This window comes from Simochromis diagramma, unplaced genomic scaffold (genome assembly GCF_900408965.1).
Source record: "Simochromis diagramma unplaced genomic scaffold, fSimDia1.1 OVJJ01000617.1, whole genome shotgun sequence".
NCBI classification, from domain to species: Eukaryota; Metazoa; Chordata; class Actinopteri; order Cichliformes; family Cichlidae; genus Simochromis; species Simochromis diagramma.
In genome coordinates this window covers 849,330-868,746 of record NW_024386953.1, presented here as the reverse complement: position 1 = coordinate 868,746, position 19,417 = coordinate 849,330, and the positions used below count along the sequence as shown (strand labels likewise).

The following is a 19,417-nucleotide window of genomic DNA, read 5'->3' as shown; positions in this document are numbered from 1 at the left end:
GATGGAATGCCGGGTTGCTAGCGAAGCTCCAAATGCTATCCAGACCACCGACAGGTCCCCCATGCCACAGCCGCTCTATCACGTGATGCATACTGCTCCGACGTGCTAACGTTCTGAGGTGAGTTATGGCGTGTTGCAAGTTTTGTGAGGTGCTTTCGTGATATTTAATGGATCGGATTACATTTTTTATTTTTCTCCGATATCCGATCCAGTAATTTAGGTCAGTATCGGACCGATACCGATCCGTAATATCGGATCGGTCCAGCTCTAGTGTAAACACAAAATTTTTTTTATTTTATGTGCTGGAATGTGTAGAAAATAGGTTTAAATGTTAAACTAATTTATTCAAGTCAGAGAATGTTGCATATAATTACATTTTTGCTTGATGCATAAAGTTAAATGATTAAAACTAATAAAACAAGTTAAAAAAAAGAGACTTTTCCATTTGATTACATTTTGTATGATGGATTATGCAGAAAAAGTAGAATTGGGCTGAAAGATCTATCGCTTTATCACCTCTTCAGGTTGTAAATCGTGTTTTTAAAAAGTAACTAAGTAATTAATTACATTTGAAAATAAGTAATCAGTAAAGTAACGGGATTACTTTTTGGGGGAAGTAATCAGTAATTAGTTACTGATTACTTTTTTCAAGTAACTTGACCAACACTGACGGGGAGGGGGTATTGTCATCACAACACAAAAATCTTGTGAATGCAATAAAGGTGGAAGTCGTTCTGAATTTGTAGTAAATGCATCTATGATATCACTTTGAAATCCTAGGTGAGTTCAAATCCCACTGACCTTAATGTCAAGGGAAAAGTCAGAGGTCGAGTTTTCTGAAAATCATTCAAGAGAAAGTCACCCAGGATATATATATATATATAGATACTGGTTATTTAGCTCATCATATTGCAGCCACAGAAATTCTTTTGTCCATGAAACCATAAAGCTGCACTTTCTTTTTGCCTTATAGTCTGATTTGTCATAACTTCTCCGTTTTGTGGTAAGCTTTTCTTTGGCTGTCACTTCTTCACCCTGACCTGTCTTATTTGGCTCAGCAGAACTGAAATGCTTTTACACGCTCACTCACATAAGCTCAGCGATTCTCTGCGCGATCAACCTCTCACATGTTTAAGCTTGCTGCGGGAGATTTCACTTGTCATGTTTGCATAGTAAGCTAACGATTAATAAGACGATGTCAGAGGAATTGGTGCACAAATTATCATCACTCACAGATCAGTGCTGTCGCTCTCTATACACAGTTCGCACGATTGCAAAGTGAAAGCAAAAAAAACAAGCGCAAATTCAAACGCGACTTCAATATGTCACATATTGACAGTGGCTCACCGATGCCAATGACATAATTACCCAGCTACATTTCTGAAAGAATGCAAAAGCATTGACATATATTTTTCCTACAATAGCCCGACGGGCAGGGAAGAGATAGATTTTGGTAGCCCGACTGAAAAAAATCGCTAGCTCCGGGACGTCGGGCTAGCGATATTGCAAGCCCTGTATCTGATTGAGGAATCACTCATCTTTGGAAAAGAGAGTTTATTACAGAGAAATGTCTCTTTCCAAAATAAAAGCTATACTATCCGCTTCTTCTGGGCTATATTCTCAGCAGCATAAGGAGAATCATGTGCTAACAGCTGTCTAAATGACTCGGCTAAAGTTAGTAGCATGCTTGTTGTTTTGTCTTTGCACTAGGGTGATGTCGGCGTAAATGTGCAGTCATATTCGTTGTGTTCCCACTAGTGCTTTCAGGTTAATCTCGTTGAAATGACCTTAACGCCACAACACGGCAAATCTCCGTTAACGAGCTACCGCCGATCGCTCCGTGCATGGGGCTGGGCTAGACGGCAAACACTTTAACGAGCTAACTGCGCTAACACACTAGTTCACACCAATGTAATTGAGCATTGCATGGCACATCCAACATACTGTTTTACTTTAGTCCATGACTCGCTTACCTTCAGGGTCATACGTCACATGAAAACCAAAATAATTCCAAACGCCAGATCTGAATGAGGGTGGGGGAGGTGCCCTGCGCTCTTCCTTCTGACTATGCTGTCTGTGTTGAGCGCTCAGTGGATCTGCGCTCGACAGTGCAGCCTAGGCGGAGTAGTCGAACACAGATTCACTGAGCGCTCAACACAGACAGCATCGTCAGAAGGAAAATTGATAAAATAAATTACAAATGTTGTATTGTTCGATACATATGCGTACCGAACCGAAAGCACTGTATCGAACGGTTCAATATCGATACGAATATCGTTGCACCCCTAATATATATATATATATATATAGAGAGAGAGAGATAGATAGATATGTGTGCACTTTTCTAAAATTAGGAGTATTGCACAAATGTAAAAATGTGCTCTAAGGTTTTCCTGCTCAAAAATGTGTCAGAGAAAAGTACTACATAGAACTACTGAAGGCCAAGAAAGTGTTACCCAGAATAAGTACGCAGTGATGTTTCTCACATTTTTTTGTACAAAATACTACAACTTAAGTTTTGATGGTATGATATGATGGTCAAGATACACTGTTGATTTTTGTGACTAAACAAGCACGTGGATCCCTTCCTAAATGTAAAAGTATGCTAATCACAGTTTCAACACAATGTTGTGTAGCAACCTCTGCTGTAGATTCCAGGGCTGTCTAATTGGCCTGTGGTTCTCCATATAACATAACCACCACCTACTACGATCTGAAAGAAACATCATGACACAAGAAGGCATTGCCTTGAGACCACCAACAGTCTGCATTGCTGCATTGGTGCCTTTGGGGGTTGATGTTCAACCTGTCGGTTTAGACCCGAAATAGCCACAATGAAGTGAACCCTAATACGAAATTTGCAGCTGTCACTGTCAGTTTTCATAGTAACTGAAGGCATCGGCTTAACTTTGTGCTGAACATTGGGGGGGGGGGGGGGTCAAGCTCTCTGTCTAAATGAATGAATAAATCTATTCCCAGAGGATTAAACATGCAACTATTTTGCTGGTAATAATTGAAATGAGTAAATGAGTACTGAATTCTACATTCTACCTCTCACTAAATGAGGAAGGAGGCTGAGATTGTCCTTATTTGCAACAAGTGCAACACTAATGAACTCCTGACTTGAAATTTGAAAACTATACAATTTACATGGCAAACATGGGTGAGAAGAGCTGTTGTGTTTGAGTATGCCTGCTCCTGAACTGGGGCAAATATAAACCAACTGTCCAATAATGTAAGAATTCACATGCCTCTCGTCTGCAGAAGCAAGAATGTAACCATAATGGTGCATGTAATGCATGTCAATGCAAACTATTTTAAAATGGTGTAGGTGTCCATGTTTTAGGAATAAGGAAGTGATTTTCTCCAGATGTGATATGACTTACTGCCTCAGAGCCTGAGCCTTCAGAGAATCTGTGACAAACTCCATTGAACTTTGAGGGCCATTACCTTAATTGGAGAATGTATCCTTTGGAGAGTGTGGTTAACAACCAAGGATCAGAGACCAAGACCTCCCAGCTGAGGTGTTGCAGAAAGAAGAGGATGGGATTGTCAAGGGGGCCGGAGGCCTGTACAAAACTGGACCCAAGTGCGGGACGAAGTGCCGAAGCAGGATAGTTGAACTAAAGTAGTGGTTTTACTTACAAAGGCACAAGGAAAACAAGGAGAGACAAACATAGGAACTTGACGTGGCCTGATATATAATATAGGACTTGGTGGGGGGAACACTAGTGGAGGAACAAAACCAAGAACCTTGCCTTAACACACAATACAGTACAGGGCAGGTGATCCTAGCACAGCAGCCGGAGACACGTTACTTAAACGGAGACTGAAGTGGTGCTCACGGAGTGTATTAGAGGGAGAGAGAGAGGAAAGGAATTAGTGGGTGCATGGGTTGGTCCTGGAGCTATAGTTATTGCTGGAATGGAGTGGCTTACTTGGCCAGGATGAGGCTGAGGCTAAGGAGGAAGGCAGAGATCCGAGTGGATGGGTTTGTGTCCAGAGTCTAGCAAGTAAACCGAAGTGATGATGTCGTAGTATAGCAGGTGAGTTGAGCTAGGAGAAAAGACAACAAGGTAAACGTATAAGGATCTTGGATCTTGAGCTTAGCATTAGAGCCTGTTACTAACTTAGGTGAGTTGATGAACTGGTGGCGAGGTGGTAGTGAAGTTGGCCATAAATACCCTCCATTGACTGTCCGGGATTAATCGCAGGTGCACTGCCCAGGTGAGAGGATGGTAGGCCCGCCCTAAGGTGGTTACAGGAGGCAGGGATCCACACCGGCCACACCCAGCTGCTCACACGGTCAATGACAGTACCCCCCCTTCAAGGGATGCCTCCCAGCAGCTGGTTAGCCTCGACACAACCTGTAACAATCAGAAACAAGAGAGCTGACAAGAATGAAAGACCTGGGGACCCAGGCGTGCTCTTCAGGGCCATGCCCCTCCCAATTCACCAGGTACTGTCGCAACTGACCATGCCAGCGGACGTCCAGGATCCTTCGGACTGTACAGGCCGGATGACCCTCAACAAGCTGGGTGGATAGAGGGGGGTCGGCCGGAGAGCACAACGGACTTGTGAGCACTGGCTTTACTCAGGAAAAGTGGAAGGTAGGACGGATCTTTATGGCAGCAGGAAGTTTCAGTTTGAGTGTGGATGGAGAGATGACTGTGTCTACCTCATAGGGTCCAATGAAACGGGGTACAAGCTTGCCAGTCACAGACCTGAGAGGTACGTCCCTGGTGGAAAGCCATACCTTTTGTCCAGGTGTGTACCTGGGTGCTGGTGTGCGGAGGTGGGCCGCGTAGTACCGCTGGTGGGCAACTGCTTTCTGTAACATTTCCCTCATTCTACGACAGATGTTGCAGCAGCATCTTAAGTGGTGTTGCACGGAGGGCACAGGTGAGGTCTGCCTCATCCTCAGGAAATAGGGGTGGTTGATAGCCAAGGGATACCTCAAAAGGTGACAGACCAGTAGAGGAGGAAATATGTGCATTGTTTGCATACTCCTCCCAGGGGAGAAGGCAGCCGGGTTTGTGAGTGGCGACACAACAGAGGCTGATTCCAGTTCTTAATTTAAATGTTCAGTCTGGCCGTTGGTGATGTCTGGAACTTAGGTTTACACGGGCCCCAAGGGCTGTGCAGAATGAATTCCATACTTGAGACACAAACTGCGGCCCCCAGTCAGAAGTGATCTTGGACAGGATTCCATGGAGCCTGAATACATGGTCTACCATGAGCTGGGCTGTCTCAGCAGCTGAGGGGAGTTTTTCCAGGGCCACGAAGTGAGCTGACTTGGAGAATCTGTCAATGATAGAGAGGATTACTGATTTCCCAGATGAGGCCAGTAAACCGGTGACAAATTCTAATGCTATGTGAGACCAGGGACGTGAGGGTAAAGTTAAGGGTTTGAGGAGGCCTGCTGTGTCGAGGTTTTGCTGTGGGCACAGGTGGAGCAGGCAGCAACATACTCCTTTACATCCTTTTCTAAGGTCCTCCACCAAAATGGCGTTTTATTAGCAAGATGGTTCTACAACACCCCAAGGAACTGCTGAGAACTTAGCAGTGTGGACCCATCTCAGAACCGCAGCCCGAACTGCCGAGGGGACATACCAGCGACCCAGGGGACCAGACCCCAGATCAGGCTCATCTTGCAGAGCCTGCTGGATGGTCTCGTTAATCTCCCAGGTTTCATGGCTAACAACTCCCGGTCTCCTACATTATAGTTTTGCTCCGAGAGAGAGAGAAAAGAGAGAGAGGCAAGAGAAAAAGGTGCATGCCTGTAACTTGGCTTTAGGACCTGGATATTGTGACAAAACAGCCCCAATCCCTGAATCTGAAGCACCTACCTCTATGATGAAAGGCATAGTGGAGTTTGGATGAATAGGGGCTGAGGTGAGCAGATGTTTTGAAATTGGCCTCAGCCTCTGGGTTCCAGAGAAAAGGTTGTTTGGTGGAGGTGAGAGTGGTGAGGGGTGCAGATACATGGCTATATTTTCATATGAAGCGGTGATAGAAATGGGCTAATTCAAGAAAGCGTTTGAGGTGTTTACAGGACGTTGGGGTAGGCCATTCCGCCATGGCTTGGATCTTGGCGGGGTCCGTCTTCACCTGCCCTTCTGCAAGAACATAACCAAGAAAAGTCACTGAGAGGGAGTGAAATTCACGCTTTTTAGCTTTAACCTAGAGTCTGTTTTTCAGCAGGCGCTGTAGGACGGCTTGGACGTGAACTTGGTGTTCCTCTCTATTCCTGGAAAAGATGAAGATGTCATCCAGATAGACAAGTACAAATTAGTTTAGAAAGTCTCTTAGTACATCATTGATCAGAGCTTGGAATACTTATGGTGTATTTGTGAGTCCAAAAGGCATGACTGAATATTCAAAATGGCCCAGTGGTGTGTTAAAGGCTTTCTTCCATTCTTTCTTCTCCCGGATGCGGATTAGATGGTAAGCATTGCAGAGATCTAGTTTTGTGAAAATGGTGGAACTGATTAGTGGGAGGGGGTATTTGTTTTTTATGGTTATTTCATTGAGGCCCCTGTAATCTATGCATGGCCTAAGGGTCTTATCCTTCTTTTCAACGAAGAAAAGTGTGTGGTGCCTCTGTGTTGCTGATCACCTTGTCAGATACACATTTTCAAAGACGCACATATTGTGGTCTTCCTGTCAGGTAATTAACAATCCAGGACACGAGAGGCATCCACCTGCGTCGTTGTCAGCTTATCACCAAGCAGGGTCAGCCTGATGGTGTTGAATGCACTGGAAGTTGAAAAACATGACTCTCACAGTGCTCGCCAGCTGGTCCAGATGGGCGTAGACACAATTGAGCAGGTAGATGATGGCATCCTGCGGTATGAGGCAGAGCTGGTAAGCAAACTGAAGAGAATCCTTATGTGGCCTCACAATACGTTGGAGCTGGTCAAGAATGAGTCTTTCCAGGGTCTTCATGATGTGAGAAGTCAGTGCCACAGGCCTGTAATCCTGGGGGCCACTGGGACGTGGTGTCTTTGGTACAGGAAAGAGGTATAACGTCTTCCACAGCACTGGGACCCTCTGCAGACTCAGACTCAGTACCCAGTCTTTGGGTGTCTTATTTCAAGATGTTCAAAATCCAGGCTGCAAAGAGACTTGACAAAGGTGGCCCAACTGAAAGCAGGATCACAGAGGGTTTCTGAGCAATGGGTGTGTGGGGTGAAAAGTGTTGCAACACAATGGTTTAGTTGAAGGAATGTGGCATAAGTCAGAAAACTGTTACCTGACTTTGTTCATTTGCACACTACTTTCCAATCCTGTTGGGCTCCAGGGTAAAACATCTTGTCTGGAATTATAGGCAGCTTTTTCCTGCATCTCTCAGATGCCGAGGGGACTAGATAAGCTACACTTACTGTCTTGCCAAGATCAAGTTGGAAACTAGAGATTTGCATATCTAGTCAACCAGCTGACTAATTGTTGCTGTTGTTACTAGTTAGTACCAGAGTTAGTTGTTTGATCTAACTGTTAAAAATTTAATCAATGTAAAATGTTTTCATATTATATTAAACGTTGGTTTGTTTTAAGTGTTCTTCATCCTCTCTGTCTGGACTATAACGTGTAATGTTGATAATTCACAATGCGCTGTGCAGCACAGCGGTATGATTCATCATTGAAGAACGTGATTAATGGTTTAAAACACCTTTGTTATTAGTTTTTGACATCTTCCATTAAACAGTTCTCAAATGTAACTTAATATCTTAGTGTTTCTTAGTTTTAGACTACTTGGTTAGTCAACTTTTTTTCCCACAGTTAGTTGACTAAGAACATAGTTCTTATTAGAAACCTAATGTCTGGAGCAAAGTATCAGTCAAGGGTACCAGTAGTAGTAGAGGTATCAGTAGAGGTAACATAAACAACCAACTCATAAATGTGAGAAAATCAGTATTACTGGGTGTCGTTACTGGCCGTTTTATCAGATTGCATGCATCGCCTACGTGATGCGTGGGACTTTGGTATTATGGCAAATCTTCAGCATGTGAACTGTCAAGAGATTTATTCTAAAAGACACTTCTTCAGCTGCGAGTCAGAGAGTGGACGCACACGCTGCAGTTTTTACTTGCAAGGGCGGTCACAGAGCGCTCACATCAGAGTGGGGGCCCTGTGAAGTGCGCTCTGTTACCGCTCTGGTCTTTATTTATATACAAAAGTAATACAATAGTGAATACATCTGTTCATAGACAGAGGAATGTTAGTGCGTACGTATGTGCGTATGCAGGTGTATGTGTGTCCTGTGGGATTCAGAAGGGAGTGAAGACAAGAGTGGTTCAGCTCTTATTATCGCTGTGGGAAGAAACTAAGAAAGAGAACAGAACAAGTTTTTGTAGTGAACAACAGTCTAACACATCTAAAAGGTCATCATGCAGTATTCTATCATATGCAAACTTATATCATTAAAAGCTTATACTGACTACTAAGTACAATTTTCCATTGACATGAACAATGGATAACCAGTATTGCACACTTTCTTTATCAGTCAGCATAAAATAAATTGAACCATATTTTACTTCATTTAACTAAAAATTGACCGACCGTGTTGTAGAGCAAAGGCTTTGTTTTTCACCGTCTTGACTCGAGCTGAAGGATAACCTATCCCTTAAATTTGAGCTAATAGGGAGAGTCAGTAGCACACTGCTGTAAAGAATGAGTGAGTTGGATTCGTAACACCAGATAAAACGAAAGCTACAGAGCAACAATTACAAAAAGGGAATGTAACATAGTTATCATGTATTATGTTCTTTGTGTTTAAAAAAAAGGAAACAAAAAAAAAACATGACTATTCATCAAACTGCTAAATACTAAAGTGGCATTGTTGTAAAAATGTTTGCATTCCATTATTACTCTTTTCTAGCACGTGTTATATTTTATAAGAACGTGCCCTTTAACAAGTATTATCCAGAGTCCCGATTTTGTAGTTTTTTTGTATATTTGTCATACTTTATGTTTCAGATCATCAAACAGTTTAAACCCTGCAGTGGTAAAAAGGTTAATGGAATATTGTCATCACCCTACTGGACACTCAGCTGTGTGAACGGGATAACCTGAGAATGAGGGAATGTAGGATTTTTAAATTGACACCATGAATGCATTTACTAAAAATCTCAGACAAGTTTGTATCTTGGTGAACGGAGATCAGGTGATCAGAGGTCAGGTTTTCTGAAATCTAGTCAACACCATAACTCGGGAAAGGTCACCTAGGATTTTCAAATTGATGCCATAGGTCCATCTCTTAAAAGAGGTCTAGTTTTCTAACAATACACAGTTTTTAAATTATCTTTCATTTATCAAGCTGTCCACACCTGCCCTTGTTAAATCACGAATTAACTATTATCAATCACATTTTTGGGAAGGCTGAGTTTAGTTTATCTGATTACTGTCAGACCTGTGCAATCAAATAATCACTTAATTAGAACCTATGTGACAAAGTGAAGTAGACTAAAAGATCTCACAAAGTATATAATATCATGCCACAATCTAAAAAAATGAAAGTGACTGGGCAAAAACAGCAACCATGGGAGAGTTCCAATGTGAAAAAAGCAACATTTTTGTCAAATTTGAGTGGCATTACATCTGGCATAAAATTAACATAGTATTTCATGAAAAGAAGATTATACAAACAGCCAAACATTGTGCTGGTAGTTTGATGGTACCTGGGACCTGGATGTCTTGATGTAATTGATGAAAACACGAGTTGTGCTCTCTGCTGTCTGGCCATCAGTTCATTTCTCGAAGATCAAGTGCACTCAGGTTAAGCAGGATGATACCAGAAAGTCCACCTCTAAATGACTCAAAAACAAAAATAAAGCTGTTGGAGCGGCCTCCACTGTCAAGACTTAAGTCAGATTTAGATGCTTTGGCATGGCCTTAAACAGCCTGTTCGTGCTCACAAACCCTGCAGTGTGGCTGAATTAAAATAATTTTGGAAAGAAAAACAGGCCACAGGGATGTGCAAGAATGATCGCTATTCATCACAAATACATGATTGCAGTTCTTGCTGCCAACCAGTTATAAGGTTGTGCCACTTTCTTACACGAGGCCTGGTGGTTTGGATAGCTTTTTCCCCCCGTAACATGTTTACTTGGGTTATTTTTATTTTGTCGAATATTAGAATTTGTTTGATCTGAAACTTTTAAGTTGAACAAATATGCAAAAAATTAAGAAATTGGGAAGGGGGCAAATACTTGTAACTGTATGTATCTGCACTACAAAAGTAGTGCCCTGGTTTCAGATGTATACATTTTCTCTCTCTCAGCTCAGTTCAGTGTGTTTTCTTATTGTATGGATGTATTCTTGTAATGTCATGATAGTGATGTATTAAGTCACTGTAAAGTGTTGCATATTCCTTCTTTTTCTTTCCCATTCCATCGTTCAAAGCACCATTCTCACCCAGACAGAGCAGTCAGCCTCAGCTATGCCATTTTATTACTACAACAGAAAGCAGTAACCAACCAAAGAGCTGAAATCCAGTCCTGACTCTAAAATGCTGCAGTGTAGGGACCAGCCCACCATGAACTGTTGTCACTGCCTACTGCTCATCCAAAAGTGTGTGTGTGTGTGTGTGTGTGTGTTTGTGTGTGTGTTTGTGCGTGTGTGTGTGTGTGTTTTCCATGGCCATACATTCTTCACTAACTGAAAGAAAACACAACAATATTACCGCCTCCTCTTTTAATACTTCATTCTCCATCTTCTTGTGTGTCTCTCCCTTTCCTATATGTTGTCTGCTTTTGTTTCCTCTGGTGTGACTTTTTTCTGCGTACGTGTGTCTGTTTATATGAATGTGTGTGTGCATTTATGTATGTGCTTGATCATGCCTGTGTTATTGTGTGTACATTTGTGCATACCTCTGTATGTGCTTGTGAAAATGTGTGTCCGTATGTACATGTGTGTAACCTGTATATGGGCGTGTGCGGTGTGTGCGTGTGTGTGTGTTTCTTTTCTCTGGCCAGGTGAGAAGGTCATGCAGGATGATGAGTTCACTTGTGACCTTTTCCGCTTCCTGCAGCTGCTCTGTGAAGGACACAACTCAGGTGTGCATAAGTTCTCTACAGTGAATTTCACAGGAAAATGGCTAAACATTTTTAAACACTTAATTTGTGAAAATTTACCAGTACTCTCACAAAAACATTTTCACTGTTTATGGCTAGATCGTTAATGGGTTGAACCATGTTTTTAAAGAATAGTAGATACCTTAATGCTTAATGTGATTTTATATATGTGAATTACTACTGGTTATTATGGATGGACTTGTAGTAGAACCAACTGTGATTTCTAAGACATAGCATGGGGCAAAGTATGACATAGATTTGAACTGTGAGACATACTGTATTTATTCAGTTCAACACATTCCACGCAGAATTTTATGGTATCTTATTTCAGACTTTCAGAACTACTTGAGGACTCAAACGGGAAACAACACAACCGTTAACATCATTATCTCCACTGTTGACTACCTTCTAAGAGTTCAGGTCAGCTTCTTTTACCCACTACTGACAAATATTTCTCATACAGTTTAGACTAAAATAAAAAAGAGGGAATACTGACCACTTTCCTAAAGAACAACACCCTCACTCTGGCCTGCAAAGGCAAAATGCAGTAACGATCCATCTCATCAGCACACTTTCTGCACTCACTGCCATAGAACTGAACCACACAGCTAAAGTCACAGAAAGACGGGTAAAGTGAATGTGTAAACTGTGAATGTGTCTGCGTCTCTATTTCATTGAATTGGAAGGTCTTTCTTTAAGGTTCAGTGAGTTCATCTGATTTTGAGAAAGAATGTTTAGATGGTGTAAATGGTCATTACAAAAAAATACATGTTAAACAATATTTTGGTAGCTGTTTTGATGATATGTTATGAGGGTTAATGCCAATAAATGACTTTTATAACTTGTGCTTAGATAGCAGCTCAGCTGATAACATACTGCAAACAAGTTATTGACTCTTGTGAGTTCAGTGTAATTGGTAAAACTATTACATAGTTTATTTAGCTAAAAATGTTTTAATTAATATTATTATTATGATTTCCTTTTATTTCTCTTTTGAATACTACTGCTACTACTTTGCCACAAATCAAAATCAAAATAGCCCTCTCATGTTTCTTCTTATCCTCCTGCTTCATTCTCCTCCAGGAGTCCATCAGTGATTTCTACTGGTATTATTCTGGGAAAGATGTGATTGATGAGCAGGGCCAGCGGAATTTCTCCAAGGCAATAAATGTGGCCAAGCAGGTTTTCAATACCCTCACTGAGTACATCCAGGTAAGGGCATACAACACAGTCATCAGTGTTAAAATGAACATGAAACATTACATGTATAAAGGCTAATTTCAGTGATGGTCAAAAATTGTCATACATTTAACGTTTTTCTTGCTGGATTTAAGAAATAAGTGTTTAGAGCCTGTTTAGCGCCATCTTGTGCCAGTACAAAACATGACGTCACGTGGTTGGTTTAATGCTAATAGGCTTATCTCAGTTTCTGTTAGCTAATTAGTGACAAAACTCATACCTCAGAAACATTAAAACGATAAAGCAGCCAAAGGGGATCACTTTACCTTGGTTTTAAAGCTGGAGGCTCCATACTTAGACCACTTTTATTTTCTTTACATTTTAATTACTAACCCAATGTCTGTCATAACATCAATCCCCAGCTGTATGCAGATAATTCTGTTATTTTTACACAGACAAAGTCCGATATGGAAGTTTATAAAAAAACTCATATAGAAACTGTTTTGCTAATTGGCCCTTTTCCTTCCATCATTGTCTCAGACTTCAGAAGTACTTCTGAAAAATGAACTTTTGGCTAATTCATATTTACATTCATATGTTCATCTTAATATGCACAGTCCCATTTAAACAAATACATTTAAAAATATTTAAAAATACACGTAGTCATTCATGTACTTTAAATCACTACTATACAGTCATGTTATAGGTACTAAGTCATAGAATTTATAGTTTGTTTTTATTTTTGTTTTTTACTGTAGTGACAGCTGTTGCTTAATTAGAAGTAAAAAACTGGAAAACAAGCAGACTGATAAACCTGCGATGATCTTCCCAGCATTGGGGCAGTAATGGGAGCCAGTGATCTGTAAAAATAAATAATACAATTTCATATTATGTCCAATAAAATGGACAGTTTTAAAGTCACATTCATTTCGTGAAAAAGCTTCATTTGAGTCATTTTCTGAGGTTGTATCTGTAAAATACATTCACACTTATTAATGCTTTTCTAGGGTCCATGCACCGGCAACCAGCAGAGTTTAGCCCATAGTCGACTGTGGGATGCTGTGGTTGGCTTTCTACATGTTTTTGCTCACATGCAGATGAAATTGTCTCAGGTACGTAAATTTAGTGATGGGTGTCTGCAGACTCAGGCTCTGAGATAATGATCAATGCCACTAGACATAACACAGTTGGCAACTTGTGGATTGTGTTTCCCAAGAATCATTTTCATTATATTCTATAAAAAACAAATATCACTCATAAATATCTCTGATTCTCAAAAAAATCGCGAGACACTACCAATATCTGTGCTTCAGGGTATTATTGGCCAGTGATGTGAGTCTAATGTGATAGGCATTATATCTGAACGAAGTCTACCAGTCAGTCACAAGTTTAGAGTCATCTGTTCTTTCAGTTAAGAACTCTTAAAAATCAGAATAAATTATGTCTCCCTTTAGTTTTAGAACATGTTTTCCTGGAACTTCAAGGCTGGTAGTTTTGCTGGTATGTTGGTTCCTTATTAGCGTAGACTGAGATCCTTAACCAGAGCTCTCTTAGCTCTTTCAGCTATTTCCTTTCTTATCTCAGGTGTCCGTGTTTTTTCATGCCAGCCCCATAGCTTTAGCTCTACATGCCTAATCTAAACATCTAAATGTGCTTTATATCAAATTGCTTATAAATAATTACAACTATATCTTCAGTACAATGGTTGATCATCATTGCAGAACCCATTTATATGTGGAGGAGTTTATAACAAGATATATGTTACCATTTTAAAAGAAGAAGAATTATTCATTTCACTAAGTAAGTTTTTTAAAAAGTTGCACTTTGCCAAAATAGCTTTACTGACCAAATTCACCCAACAGCACAAAAGCATTAAACTGATATGTATAGTGCCTGCTGAGTTGAATCATGGTGAAGTGTACCAAAATTTGGGGCCAAAGACAGGAAACATATACATCTTAGCACTTCATATTAGACTTTTGACTGACCACTGTCATTCCATCACACTCTTTGTTACTTTTTAACACATCATGAGCACATGTGGCTGCTGAATTCTTTAAACATTTTATGTTATTTTAATTTATTTTGCCTCAGGACTCCAGTCAGATCGAGTTACTGAAGGAACTGATGGATCTGCAGAAAGACATGGTGGTTATGCTGCTGTCTATGTTAGAGGGTAGGTTTGCTTTAACAAATCATCATGAAAGAAATCATAGAAATACAGGTTTGGGTATTGAAATTCATTATCTCAGGTGTCTCAGAGGTTAGCGGTGTCACGGTGTTGCAGAAGTGCAGTTCTACAACATTTTCTACAAAATGATCATCCTCCCAAAACTAGTTTAAGTGAGGGAACATTGCCGTTAAGGGCATTACAAGTTACATTTTGTTACAGTACCTTGTGAATAAATACACTGAACATCTCTGTGAAGCTTGTCTTCTTTGTGAAATTGATTTTTTTCTGTATGTTGCCACAAAAAACAAGGTAACTAGTTCTGTGTTGTTGTTTTTTTCTTTTCTTTCTTTTTTAGTTCTACCACAGTGATTTTAGGGAACAGAGTGAAGAAACCACAAATGTGTGGTGGTCTTAGTGTATTCTTAGGTTGCAAATGTGCTGTTTTGTCCTGCCAGGTAATGTGGTGAATGGGACCATTGGAAAGCAGATGGTGGATATGTTGGTTGAGTCCTCCAACAATGTAGAGATGATCCTCAAGTTCTTCGACATGTTCCTCAAACTGAAGGACCTGACCTCCTCAGATGGGTTCAAGGAATATGACCCTGACGGAAAAGGCAAGGCTCTGAAAACATGTGGACAAAAGAACTGTGTCAGAGGAGGTTTAAAACTCTGCAGCTTGAATCAGTTATTGATTCCTCGCACCTCAGCACTCGGTGATCCCTGCTCTGCAACTTTATGTCACTGCAACTGTCACTTTGTGGCTGACTTGCTGTGGCTTCCACTTTACATTATTACCACTTACAGCCGATCACGCAATCAAGCATGGGAAGAAATTTCAGATACTGATTTGTCGAAATGGTAGTATTCAATTGCATTACCATGCTCAAATTCAGGTAATTCTTTAGAATGACCCATTCTTTCAGTATTGTTTGTAAAGCCAGACTGCATGCCAAGGTGCTTGATTTTATACACTGTGACAATGTGACAGAAAACACCTGAATTCAAAGACTGAGAGGTGGAAGCCAGTCTATGTACTGTAATTTATTTTTCTATAAGTTGTTGTGGAATTACATCATTTGAATCCAGGAAGATTTCCAAGTTTATAGATTTGTGTTTGACCTAACAGGTGTCATCTCCAAGAGGGACTTTCATAAGGCCATGGAGAGCCATAAACACTACACCCAGTCAGAGACGGAGTACCTGCTGTCATGTGCTGAAACTGATGAGAATGAACTTCTTGACTATGAAGAGTTTGTGGAGCGCTTTCATGAGCCAGCCAAGGTAAGTGATCAAAAAACACAAACTGATTACATTTTTGAGAGTTCTCACCAGGACTCAGGACTTTTATTGAATTTTCTGTCTGTTTTTTCTTTTTGTCTTCCCATACTTTGGAGTTGAGGAGATTTAAAATCAAGATGAGAGTGTAACTGATCATTTTATAGCTCTTGTTTTGAAACAAACACCCTTTTTAATACATCTAGTTTTTCAAAATATTATTGGGCAGTCAGTTAAAAGAACTGGGCAGCCTGCCCAAGTAGTCTTTTTTCACTAGCCGGGCCCACATCCTCAGTTTAGGTTTGACAGCGTTTTAGTAGGTAAAGGTGATGCTTGGACATGAATTAAGCTGCGGTTTGGGGAAGGCCTCGAAGGGGACCCGCAACGGCTCCCGGGCCTGGCAGATCCCCGTGTACTAAATAGAAGTGAAGAAGTTAAAGAATTGAGAACAAGGAGGGAGGGTGGGGCACGTAAACGAGAATGAACGGTTTGCAGAACTGGGGGAACCTATATAGATGACAACCGGAAGGAGCGTGTTTGGGGGCGTGGTCCCGCTCCTGAAATTCCGATACATAATCTCCAATATAATAAGTTGGCTTCACTCAGTATCTTCTGTTTCCATTTTCCTTTTTCTTGTTTAGTCATTATTTGTTAGCATCTTTAAGTTGGTTTTGCTTCATTTGCTTGTTTTCTGTGTTGCACACTCTCAATCCAATCCTGGTATATTTGGTCAGCTATTACATTTAAGGTGGAGTACAAGTACAAATTTACAAATGCTCCTGGTTGAGATTCAGCAAATTACAGAGAAGCACTTCATATTTACCCAGAAATTACTGCATAATAGAGAAGATATGGATAGAAGTGTTTCATTCAAAACTGAAAAATCCCATGAAAAATTGATTTTCAAATTCACAGGACATTGGCTTCAACGTGGCAGTTTTGCTGACCAACCTGTCAGAGCACATGCCTCATGACACCCGGCTGCAGACTTTCCTGGAGTTGGCAGAAAGTGTCCTCAATTACTTCCAACCATACCTAGGCCGTATCGAGATTATGGGAAGTGCAAAGCGGATCGAGAGGGTCTACTTTGAGATCAGCGAGTCCAGTCGTACACAGTGGGAAAAACCTCAGGTAAATATAGCGAATAAATCAGAAACTATGACATTTGTCCTTTTAGTGTAGTATGTCACTACCAATGCCAAAGTTTGTATTTTTATCCTAGGTAAAGGAATCCAAGCGTCAGTTCATCTTTGATGTGGTGAATGAAGGAGGGGAGAAAGAGAAGATGGAGCTGTTTGTGAATTTCTGTGAGGACACCATATTTGAAATGCAGCTGGCGGCTCAGATGTCTGACGCTGGTGAGCGCTTGGCGATAAAAGAGGAGAGCGAGCGTGAGAAGCCAGATGAGGAGAGCCCCGATGTGGGGTTCTTTTCTGTCACCACTGTCTACATGGCACTGCTAGCACTTCGATATAACATCATGCTGCTAATAAAGGTGAGTTACACACTGAGCCTAGCTAACAGCTCACTCTGGGTGTATTTTGGAATATTCTAAAATAGTATTTGAACAGTTCTGAAAGTGATGCTTTCTGTTTTCAAAAGAACAGAGATAAGAAACTTGATTCCAATTTGAAAACTCTTAGATACACATATATATATTTAAACCCTAAATTCAGCAAATGGCAGATCCTCTAAAGATGTGTGACACTGGATGGAAAAGATGTCTCCCACACAGTCAGATAAGCTCACCACGAAACATACAATGAGACAGAAACATAATTTTAAGTAGAAATACTATATATTGTCGTACGTTTGTATTGTTAAAATAGTTATCTACTGTCAGGGCTCTGTGTGACGAGGATCCAAACGCAGGACTCGGAGACTGAATTGCAGCTGTAAACCTCAGCTTTTCTGCTGGCGACGAAACAAAACATGAACTGAACAATGAACACTGAGAACAGAAACACACAGGCACAATCTGAGGGTACGACACGACAGAGAGCAAAGGCAAACACAAGGCTTATATACACAGTGGAGTAATCAGGGAATGGAAAACAGGAGGGAGAGGCAGCTGGGAGAGATTAGGGCTAACGAGACAGGGGGAGCGTAGCTAGACACACTGACATAAGACGTGGACCTTCACAATAAAACAGGAAATGGCAACACAAAGACGCAGACTAGACTCTGACCTACACCTGCAGGAAAAACGAGGACACCAAAACAAAACCTAAGAACTAAAGCCTTAACCAGAATAAACTGAAACATAGAATTCTAATAATAATCAATAAAGCACAAGAGAATCAGAAAATAATCCATAATGCAAAAATAAACCAAAACATAAGAAACTCAAAATGCTGGGTGTAAATGAGCCAGAACCGTGACATCTACACATTTACTGAATGATCACTTTCAACCCAAATTAGCCAAGCCATAGCTTCAATTACTTTTCTTTTACTTTTTTTTTTTTATTAATGCCATATCAATATCATACATTTTCTAATATCATTGTCTTGTTAGAGTTTCATTCACTTCCCCCTCCCTCCTTCTTACATACATACATGCACACACAGCTTCCAAGTCCATCCTTGGACTAGCCACTTCATACAAAATCTGTTAGTAGATTGATTATATCTTCTGATTCATTGTATTGGTTAAACTTGATTATATTCTGATCAATATTAAGCCATTAAGCATGATTAACTATCAGCAAAATCACATGTAAATTTGGTGCTAAGACCGTTCACCGTCTCTCAGATATAATAAGAGATAAGCCACGGGGACTTCAGTTTCTTTCAGTCTCACCTTTCTTGACAATGTCTACAGTAATACTACTGAACACACAGTTCACCAGTAACTTTGCTTTGGTTTCAGGTACTGTCCATGAAGAGCTTAAAGAAGCAAATGAAGAAGATAAAGAACATGACTGTGAAGGACATGGTAACCACCCTGGTCTCCACCTACTGGTCGGTGTTGTTGGGCCTCCTCCATGTGGCATTCAATGTGGCTCGAGGATTTTGCAGAATCTTCTACAACACTTTCATTGGAGAAAACCTGGTGGAGGGGGCCAAGACCATAAAGGTTATTATAGATTTTTTTTAAAATAACAAAATAAAGAACAGTCTAGATAAAGTAACAGCTGTTTGCTAATAGCTAAAATGCCTCTGCCCCTAGGTGTCAGAGCTGTTGGCCAATATGCCAGACCCTACTCAGGACGAGGTACGCGGTGAGGGGGAGAACAGGGAGAAAAGATCTGATCACAGCTCCACCGGGGAAGACTTGGCTGACCTGACAGTCAATACCAGTGAGACAGAGCTGCTGTCAGACATTTTTGGTCTGGACTTAAGAAGGGAAGGGGGCCAGTACAAAATCACCCCCCATAACCCCAACGCCAGCTTTACTGAACTTCTCAACTCCCCGGTTCCCTCTCCAACTCCATCTACAGCACCCCAACCTGAAGTCAGATGGAGACATCAGGTGATTTCTTTCTTTCTTACTTTCTTTCATGACACAAGTGAGAGGCTCTGCTTTTTCCCCTCCACTTTTTTCTTTTCTCCTTTCTTTGCTTTTTACCCCTCGGCCGTGAGTATTCTTTCTTTTAAAGGTTTTGGTGACATATATCAGAGTCCAGGATTAATTGGACTAAATCTGTATTTCTACCTTTGAATATTCCAATGAAAGGATTTCACTGCTCTATGATATACCAGTGTTTAACAAG

At 40.8% G+C, this 19,417-nt stretch overlaps 1 protein-coding gene across 8 annotated transcripts in view; it reads left to right on the top strand.

Moving 5' to 3' along the window:
- The window catches only part of ryr2a (ryanodine receptor 2a (cardiac)), a 262,686-nt gene that overhangs the window by 212,314 nt on the left and 30,955 nt on the right, over window positions 1-19,417 (top strand). For all 8 annotated transcript variants that reach the window (XM_040038551.1, XM_040038550.1, XM_040038554.1 and 5 more), the window contains 11 exons: window positions 10,977-11,057; window positions 11,407-11,495; window positions 12,159-12,287; window positions 13,262-13,366; window positions 14,349-14,430; window positions 14,883-15,041; window positions 15,554-15,708; window positions 16,618-16,833; window positions 16,925-17,197; window positions 18,574-18,780; window positions 18,874-19,176. In XM_040038551.1, coding sequence (XP_039894485.1) covers window positions 10,977-11,057; window positions 11,407-11,495; window positions 12,159-12,287; window positions 13,262-13,366; window positions 14,349-14,430; window positions 14,883-15,041; window positions 15,554-15,708; window positions 16,618-16,833; window positions 16,925-17,197; window positions 18,574-18,780; window positions 18,874-19,176 — 1,799 coding nt within the window. The remainder of the gene's footprint in view (window positions 1-10,976; window positions 11,058-11,406; window positions 11,496-12,158; window positions 12,288-13,261; window positions 13,367-14,348; window positions 14,431-14,882; window positions 15,042-15,553; window positions 15,709-16,617; window positions 16,834-16,924; window positions 17,198-18,573; window positions 18,781-18,873; window positions 19,177-19,417) is intronic.